This window comes from Otolemur garnettii, unplaced genomic scaffold (assembly GCF_000181295.1).
Source record: "Otolemur garnettii isolate 467f Iridium unplaced genomic scaffold, OtoGar3 scaffold00021, whole genome shotgun sequence".
NCBI lineage: Eukaryota > Metazoa > Chordata > Mammalia > Primates > Galagidae > Otolemur > Otolemur garnettii.
The window spans coordinates 20,671,498-20,681,326 of record NW_003852416.1 but is presented as its reverse complement, the minus strand read 5'-3'; the positions used below and the strand labels follow the sequence as shown (position 1 = coordinate 20,681,326).

Genomic DNA, 9,829 nt, shown 5'->3' with positions numbered 1-9,829 from the left:
GTGGCTGGCGCCTTAGCCGGTTGAGCTATAGGCACCGAGCCTATTAATTGCTCTTTGCTGTCACCCTAATCCAATTCCCACCATCTCACCTTTTAAAATCTTGTCTCCAGACATTATTTCTTCCAGCCTAACACATGATTCAAGACAAATTAAGATTATACATGTGCCAATTTTATCATATCCTTTGCTGGGCCAAACTTTTAATATGAAGCACCACAAACAGCCTACTGGCAATGGGTTCCTCCCTAACAATCCAATTATTATTACCCAAAATATATAAGAAATAAGTTTGCTCTGGAAGTTTTCTGAATATATATATTTATTTATTTATTTATTTAGAGACAGAGTCTCACTCTGTTGCTCCAGGATAGAGTGCCATGGCATCAGTCTAGCTCACAGTAACCTTGAACTCCTCCTGCCACAGCCTCCAGAGTAGCTGTGACTACAGGCACACACTACCATGCCTGGCTGATTTTTCTATTTTTGGTAGAGATGGTCTCATTCTTGCTCAGGCTGGTCTTGAACTTATGAGTTCACATGATCCTCTCACCTAAGCCTCCCAGAGTGCTGGGTTTATAGGTACATGAGCCACTACACCCAGATAAAAGGCAATTCTTATGTTTTCACCTTAATGCAACTTTGCGTTTAAGATCATCCAGTCATGGCTGTGCATGCTTCTCTAAAAGAACCTTAGAAGTTCACATTCATCTTGGCTACCTACAGCCTACAAAAGAAATTATCACTTGTGCCACTTATTCTGACTTGTACATTTTTAAATGTTATACAGCACTTGACCTTAGGTTTTAGATTTAGTGGGAGGTACCCAATGTATTTTTACAGATTTGTTATTATTTTGCTTTGGTCCTGTATTTCTACATTCTTTTAATGATTCTATATCCATTGGTCAGAGCTTGGAGGCCTGAGAATTACAAGTAATTTTTTCCCCACTGGTTTTAAGGCCATCCATCATCAGAGCCAGAGGGAACTCAACTGGTGACCGACTACTGTTCAGACACAATGGGCCTTGGTGGACAGGGAGAATAAAAGCATACCGTAACTCCCACTCTTCTGGTTTTGAAATGAACTGCCTTTCTTAAAACTATAGAATTATAATATTTTCATAGTTTTGCTACATCTCCATGAACCTATAATAAGGCTTGTTTTCCTGTCTATTTTCTTTTTTTTTTTTTTGAGACAGAGCCTCAAGCTGTCCCCCTGGGCAGAGTGCCATGGCATTACAGCTCACAGCAACCTCCAACTCCTGGGCTCAAGCGAGTCTCCTGCCTCCGCCTCCCAAGTAGCTGGGACCACAGGCGCCCGCCACAACGCCCGGCTATTTTTTGGTTGCAGCCATCATCGTTGTTTGGCGGGTCCGGGCTGGGGATTCGAACCCGACAGCTTAGGTGTACGTGGCTGGTGCCTTAGCCGGTTGAGCTATAGGCGCCGAGCCTCCTGTCTATTTTCAATAGGATAACTGTTTTGATCGGGTTTATTACCTGGCAGACTGTCATTTTGTTAGTTATTTCTATATAATAAAGGTGAATTTTCAAAAAACACCCCACAACTTTAGACCATTAAAGGCACTTTAGAGATCATTTTGTTCAAGGACCTTTTCTATAGCCCCATTACTGAGTTTCTTTGCATGAGTCTCATTTTCATCAGAAAGAGTCATGCAAACTATTCCTCTGGGGGCCTAGGTGATTCCTTAGGGATGAAGGCTACCTAGTCGTCATTTCCAGACTTTTGAAACATAATATGAGGAGCTCCTGGAATAGCATTAGTGGATTTTGATGTGTGGTGACCCTTAGGATTGGACTGAGCCTTTGGTTTACACACAACTAATCCCAGCCACATTGCTTCTTTCCTCTGATTGGATTTTTTATTTGAACAGGAAATACATTAATCATAAAACCATAAAAACAAATGCAGATCTCCTTAGAACCTGAGGTAAGCAATCTGACTGCAAAATTAGGATCCTCCCTGGCTCTCTCTAAATACCCAGGAACTATGTGCTTTGTGCAGACTGACCACATATAGGATCTTATTATATTTAGGCTTCCACTTGAGCCATGTCAGGACTTTAATACTGCTATCTCAGAGTCACACCTTAAATTTACAACACATATGCTTTGACTGATAAGTACTATCTATCAATTTATTTATTTGTTTGTTTTTTTGAGACAGAGTCTCACTTTATTGCCTTTAGTAGAGTGCCATGGTATCATAGCTCATAGCAACCTCAAACTCTTGGGCTCAAGTGGTTCTCTTGCCTCAGCCTCCCAAGTAGCTAGGACTACAGGTGACCACCACAACGCCTGGTCATTTTTAGAGGCAGGGTCTCGCTCTGGCTCAGGCTGGTCTCGAACCTGTGAACTCAAACAATCCACTGGCCTTGGCCTCCCAGAATGCTAAGATTACAGGCCTGAGCCACTACATCCAGCCTATTAATTTATCTATTATTGGCCTTCTGTTTAGGGGAAGGAGATGGCCTGGAAACATGAGAATATAAGCATGAGATAAGTATTCTGTGTTATGGGAGTCAATTATTAATATTAGTGATATTCCATTATTCCCCATAATATTAATTTTTTTCCTCTTTTCTCTGTCTTTTCTTTGTCATACTCTCTTGTTTCATTTCTGGGAGGTTTTTTTTTTTTTTCCACTTTTTTTCCTCTGTTTTTTAGGACAGTCAGGGGCACTGGCCATCTGTACTGACCCTTCCTTTAAGAAACAGCCCTGTTTCTCAGTGTATCTATAACCCAAAACACAAGGAACCGTCTGCAACTGGATAGCTTCTGGAAAAGGAGGAAGAGTGACACCTGCTGGAAGAACCGCTGGTGGTTCTAATTCCAGACAGAATCTCCCTGGAAAAATGGATGTCCTCACAAAACCCAAGAACCTAAGTTAAGTCTAATAAAAATAACTAATATTTATTAAGTGCTTACCTACTGCCAGACACTTTGTATGTATAACCTCCTTTAATCCCCTAAATTATTCTAAGGTGGGTATTATCATCTTCATTTTGTAGATAAGAAAACTAAGGCTTAGGTAACTAGCTCAAAGTTATAGCTATAAAGTAGTGGACTTGGATATATATCTAAGGTCGTCAGAATTCTTATCTCCTAAGCTGTATTGCCTGCTCCAGATATATACAGTAGAACTGCTATAAGCTGACCACCCAAAGGACTATAATGAATGGTCAAGATACAGAAGTGGTCAACATAAGGAACTAGGCCTCCTGTACTGATGTGTACATGTGGTGCATGTCCAGTCTACGAAAATCAGGTCAACTTAAGGAGGTGGTCACTGTAGGGAGGTAGTAAACTATGGAGGTTCTACTGTACATAATTTTTTCTGTTATTAATCCTAATGTTTTTCTTTTCTTTTTTTGCAGTTTTTGGCTGGGGCTGGGTTTGAACCCACCACTTCCAGCATATGGGGCCAGCGCCCTACTTCTTAAGCCACGGGCCCCGCCCCCAATGATGCTTCTTAAAAGTAAATAAATGACAATTAACTAAAAAGGCAGCTGGTAAAACACAATGGAACTCTCACATATTCTTAAGGTCTCCAAGTCCCCTCCTGACATGTTCTGTTGCCAATGCTTTGTTTACACACAAGAGGAGAAGCTACACTGAGGGTTCCTAAGGAAGGATAAAGATACAACAGGGACCAGGATTAGCAGTACCAGAGCACAGGGATATAGGAAGGTACACTACACATGAGCTGATCTAATGGAAAAAACAACTTTCAGTCTAGGTAGTAGAAGGGCCATCTCAAGCACTAGACTTGAAAATTGGGAAGCCTAGACTCAAGTCTGATAAACTATATGTGATAAATAAACAGTACTTTTTTTTTCTTTTGTAGTTTTTGGCCAGGGTTGGGCTTGAACCCGCCACCTCTGGCATATGGGGCCAGCACCCTACTTCTTTGAGCCACAGGCGCTACCCCAATACTTTTATTTTTTTAGTCATCTCATTCCAACTAGCAAGATTAATGCCTATTGACGTGACCTGTCATATATAGAAAACAAGAATTAAAATCACTGCTATGCCTTAGCTAAGTTTCCTAGAAAAATACAAATTGCATAGGCACATTTATAATTTCGCCCAGCCTCAAAGGCTGGTGTCCTTCAATCTGAAGACACATAGGGCTGAACAAGACATGAAAGGCACAGTAGGAAAGCTGACTGGCCAGTGTGTTTCTTGGCAGTAGAGTATCACAGAGCAGAGAACAAGATAAAACTACCCATAATCAGTTCATCTCCTTCTCTCCCTCCCTCCCTCCTTTCTTCCCGTATGTGTTCCCCGACCTGCGCCCTCTTCCTTTGGATTTTACTTACAACTTTAAGCTCACTAAGCTTAATTGGTTAAAAGGTAGTCCAGGCTCGGCGCCTATAGCTCAACCGGCTAAGGCGCCAGCCATGTATACCTAAGGTGGCGGGTTCGAATCCCCAGCCCGGACTCGCCAAACAACAATGATGATGGCTGCAACCGAAAAATAGCCGGGCACTGTGGCGGGCGCCTGTGGTCCCAGCTACTTGGGAGGCAGAGGCAGGAGACTCGCTTGAGCCCAGGAGTTGGAGGTTGCTGTGAGCTGTAATGCCACGGCCCTCTACCCAGGGGGATAGCTTGAGGCTCCGTCTCAAAAAAATAAAATAAAATAAAATAAAATAAAAGGTAGTCCAGATAAGATCTATAGATTCTAGGACCTGGTCTGACCTTGAGTCAGTCCTGGTATAGATGACTCAAGATGCCCAGGTCTTCCTAAGAATCTCTCAGACAGCCAGACAGCCATGCTACCAGATTACAGTCTGCACATCTCTGGCAGGAGCCACTATGTTCTTGTCCTTTCTCTGTTCAATCTGGGGCTGGTCTGACATGGACTACAGCCCTCTACTGGGAGAGCTATAAGGACAAATAAGTTTCCTGCTATAATCCCTTGATCTGTTTCCACCTCCCTTCCCAATATTCACTGGCAAAAAAGTATACAGAACAAAGGTAGAGACTGAGTATAAAGAAACTCTCAAAAAATAAAATATGGCCAAATTGCATCAATCTAATTTCCAAATAGTCTACTCTTTGATGAGCTGCTTACCTCGATGGAGGGGAAGACTATTCAACTCTTGAGATGTAAATTCACAGATACAGACAAACAGTCTCTCTCCCTCTTTCAGACTGGGAAGAGTCACAATTTCCACAAAACTGCTGGGGAATTGCCCTGAAAGTAAAAGGAAACATACTAAATATTGAAATTCAATACTGAATTTTCCTTTAATATTAAAATTTCTGTCTACATAAAAGGCCTTTTCTGTATCCATTTGTAGACCTTGACTTGAAAGCTCACTGAATATTCATAACTGAAGATCTGCTGTGGAAAAAGTACAATGCACAATATTAGTTGCCTGCAGAACACAGTGAATACAATTCATTCAGTAAGTATTTTTTGGATACAACTATACATGCAAAGCATCCTGTGAAGGGAAATATAAGTAAGACAGCTTTGGTCTTCAGAAATCTCAAAATCTAGTTTAGACAAAACATCTAATTCAGGCTCAGCACCTGTAGCTCAGCGGCTAGGGTGCCAACCATATACGCTGGAGCTGGCGGGTTCGAATCCAGCCCGGGCCTGCCAAATAAAAAAGGCAACTACAACCAAAAAATAACCAGGTGTTGTGGTGGGTGCCTATAGTCCCAGCTACTTGGGAGGCTGAGGCAAGAGATCGCTTAAATCCAAGAATTTGAAGTTGCTGTGAGCTGTGATGCCATGGGATTCTATCCAGGGTGACAGCTTGAGATGAGATTCTATCTCAAAAAAAAGTCTGATTCAAATATAAATAATACAGTAGAACCTCCACAGTTGACCACCTCCCTACATTGACCACCTCTTTAAGTGCAGGTACCAGTACAGGAGGCCTAGCTTCTTATATTGACCAGCTTGTTACAGCCCCTTCGGTGGTCAATTTATAGAGGTTTTACTGTAATTCAAACCCGAAATGCAGGGTCACAACGTAAGTATATAAATTGCTATGGAAGTTCAGCGAAGGTAGAGAATGGGTCAAGAACAACATGAAGAATGGCAAAACAGGCTCGGCGCCTGTGGCTCAAGTGGCTAAGGCGCCAGCCACGTACACCCAAGGTGGCGGGTTTGAATCCAGCCTGCCCGCCAAACAACAATGATGGCTGCAACCAAAAAATGGCCGGGCGTTGTGGCGGGCGCCTGTGGTCCCAGCTACTTGGGAGGCTGAGGCAGGAGACTCGCTTGAGCCCAGGAGTTGGAGGTTGCTATGAGCGTGATGCCACAGCACTCTACCCAGGGGGACAGCTTGAGGCTCCTGTCTCAAAAAAAAAAGAAAAAGACTGGCAAAACATAACTATAGTCCAGAAAGTGGAAGGCAAGAGGAGAGAGAGGGGAGGGGAGGAGGAATATGGAGGAGGGAGAGTATCTGGAGAGACCGCACCTAATGTGCATGATGCAATGGTACATTTCAAAGCTATTAAGAAATGAGTATAATTGTGATGGATGTGTTACTTAGTTCAATATAAACATTTTACATTGTATATCAAAGCAGTACCCTGAACCCCATAAATGCATCAATGTACAAAGTGATGATTTAATAAAAAATGAAAAATCCCCCCCAAAAGAAGAACAACATGAAAAATTTTATGAAAAAGGCAGTATTTCAGTTTGAAGATGGGTAGGTTTTTAATAGATGGTGGTGGAAAGACAGGGCTTGCCAGCTGGAAAGATTAAGAAATTTCAATTGTGTTAAAACATTTATATTCTATGTTTAGAGAGATTCACATGTACCCTTATAGGATAAACCATAGGTGTGATCCCACCAATCACCCTCCCTCCACCCACCCTCCCCTTCCTACTCCTCTCTCCCCATATTCCTGGGCTAAAATTGGGTTATAGCTTTCCTATGAAAGCTATAAAGACATGAAGGCTATGTTAACCAGTTGGATGAAAGTATTTCAAATTGTATATAGAAACAGTACACTGTACCCCATGATAGTATTAATGCACACTGCTATGATTTAATAAAAAAAAAAAAAGAGAAAGTTTAATTGATTCTACTTTCTAAATATCTCCTCTGTCTGTCCACTATCTCCAGACCCAGACCCATCCCCTTTGGTCCAAGCCGTCACCACCTCGCCCCTAGATTCCTCCTGCAATCTCCGGACTAGCCTCCCTGCCTCCAATTTTGCCCCTTCTGATCACTCTTTAATCTACAGCAATGAGCTTTCTAAAGTTCAAATCTGACCATGGCCAAAGTGCTTTCACAGCTTCTCATTTCCTTCAATCCTTAACCACAGCATAGTCTATCCTCCGCTCCTCTCTCTAGCCCACCTTTCCTCCCTCAGCCACTCAGAGCTCATCCTGTACTGAACTTTGCTCGGTCCCCATATTCTCTCTCATTCCAAGGACTTTCAACAAGCACTTCTCTCTCTATCCTCTTTGCCCTGCTAACTCCTACTCATCATTTTTGTCTCAGCTGAAATATCATTTCTACTGGGAAATAATCTATTCATCTCCCAGATGTGAATTAAATGTCAACAGAGTCTGCTCCAAGGACTGCTTAACATACTCTGACCCAGGCTTACATAAATATAAGGAATGCCTTGTTGTTTGTACCCTCACATTAACCTGAAATTATAAAAAAAAAAAATACTAGAGGTCTTCTTAAAGTGCATGGAAAATATGTATTTTGAAAAGTTATGCATAGATTTCAATTTTGGGGAGACTAAAATAAACTCATATAACTCACTATAACATATCTGAACCGGATCTAGTTTGAGGCACTAAGAAAGATAAGACATTAGTTTGAAAAGAGTTCCCATCAGAGCAATTTGAGTTCTGCTGAAACTGAGGCATGTATGAACAACAAATTTACAGTGAAGCTTGGGTAGAAAAATGGTGAAACTGGCCGGGCATGGTGGCTCATGCCTGTATTCCTGAGCCAGAGCAAGATGCTGCCTCTACAAATAGCTAGATGTTGTGGTGGGTGCCCACAGTCTGAGCTACTTGGGAAGCTGAGGCAAGAGAATCGTTTGAGCCCAGCAGTTAGAAGTTGTTGTGAGCTACGACACCATGGCACTCTACCGAGGGCAGTAAGATTATCTCAAAACAAAAACAAAAATGCAGCGCCCCTAGCTCAGTGGGTAGGGCTCCGGCCACATACACTGAGGCTGGCAGGTTCGAACCCAGCCCAGGCCAGCTAAAATCAACAATGACAAAACAGCCAGGTGTTGTGGCAGGAGCCTGTAGTCCCAGTTTCTTGGGAAGCTGAAATAAGAGAATCGCTTAAGCCTAAAAGTTTGATGTTGCTATGAGCTGTGATGCCACAGCACTCTAGCAAGGGTGACATTGTGAGACTCTGCCTTAAAGAAGACAAAGAAAAAGAAAAAGAGAAGAGAAAAAAAAAAAGAAAGAAAAATGGTGAAACCACTGATGCTTTACAAAAAGCTTATGGGGACAATGCTCCAAAGAAATCATTGTTTACAAATGGATAGCTCGTCTTTTAAGTAGGGATGAGAAGATGTTGAAGATGAAACCCCAAGCAGCAAACTATCCATATTGATTTGTGAGAAAAAAATTAACTTTGCTTTTGCTCTAATTGAAAAGGACCAACAATTAATAGCAGAAACAGGACGGTGCCTGTGGCTCAGTGAGTAGGGCACTGGTCCCATATAACAAGGGTGGCAGGTTCAAACCCGGCCCCGGCCAAACTGCAACAGAAAAAATAACCAGGTGTTGTGATGGGAGCCTGTAGTCCCAGCTACTCTTGCTGAGGCAAGAGAACTGCCTAAGCTCAAGAGCTGGAGGTTGCTGTGAGCTGTGATGCCACAGCACTCTACCAAGGACAATAAAGTGAGACTCTGTCTCTTAAAAAAAAAAAAAAAAACAGCAGAATCAATAGCCAACACCACAGACATCTCAACTGGTTCAGCCTGTCAAACTGAAAAATCAAAGTTGAGCAAACTTTCCACTCTACAGGTACCAAAACCATTTTTATACCCAGAGCAGCTGCAGACAAGAGAACTTTCAATGGAAATGTTACACCAGTAGGATGAAGATCTTGAAGCATTTCTTCAATTGTAAAAGGAGATGAAAAATGGCTTTACCAGTATGATTCTAAAGACAAAGCACAATCAAAGCAATGGCTACCAAGAGGTGGAAGTGGTCCAGTCCAAGCAAAAGCAGAACAGTCAAGAGCCAAGGTCATAAGGTGGAGCTCACACCTGTAATCCTAGTACTCTGGGAGGCTGAGGTGGGAGGACTGCTTCAGATCAGTTCAAGATCAACCTGAGCAAGAGGCCTCATCTCTAAAAAATAGCAGGGCATTGTGGCAAGCACCTGTAGTCCCAGCTACTCAGGAGGCTAAGGCAAGAAAATCACTTGAGCCCAAGAGTTTGAGGTTGCTGTGAGCTGTGATGCTAGGGCACTTGCTGAGGGCAACAAAGTGAGACTCTGTCTCCAAAAAAAGAAATCCTCTTGCCTCAGCCTCCCAAGTAGCTGGGACATAGGTGACCACCACAACACTGGCTAGTTTTTCTATTTTTAGTAGAGATGAGTTTCACTCTTGCTCAGGCTGGTCTCATACTCACACTCTTGAGTTCAAGCAATCCACCCTCCTCGGTCTCCCAGTGTGCTAGGATTATAGGTCTGGGCCATCCTACTTGGCCTCCAATCATAAGAAATCCTTGGCTCAGTGCCTGTGGCTCAAGTGGCTAAGGTGCCAGCCACATACACCTAAGGTGGTGGGTTTGAATCCAGCCCGGGCCCGCCAAACAACAATGATGGCTGCAACCAAAAAAAAAAAAAAAAA

General features: G+C 42.7%; 1 protein-coding gene across 2 annotated transcripts in view; it reads right to left on the bottom strand.

Annotated features, from left to right (window-relative positions):
• The window catches only part of DNMBP (dynamin binding protein), a 126,193-nt gene that overhangs the window by 69,785 nt on the left and 46,579 nt on the right, over window positions 1-9,829 (bottom strand). For both annotated transcript variants that reach the window (XM_023511613.1, XM_003787269.3), the window contains exon 3: window positions 5,095-5,217. In XM_023511613.1, the coding sequence (XP_023367381.1) occupies window positions 5,095-5,217 (123 nt within the window). The remainder of the gene's footprint in view (window positions 1-5,094; window positions 5,218-9,829) is intronic.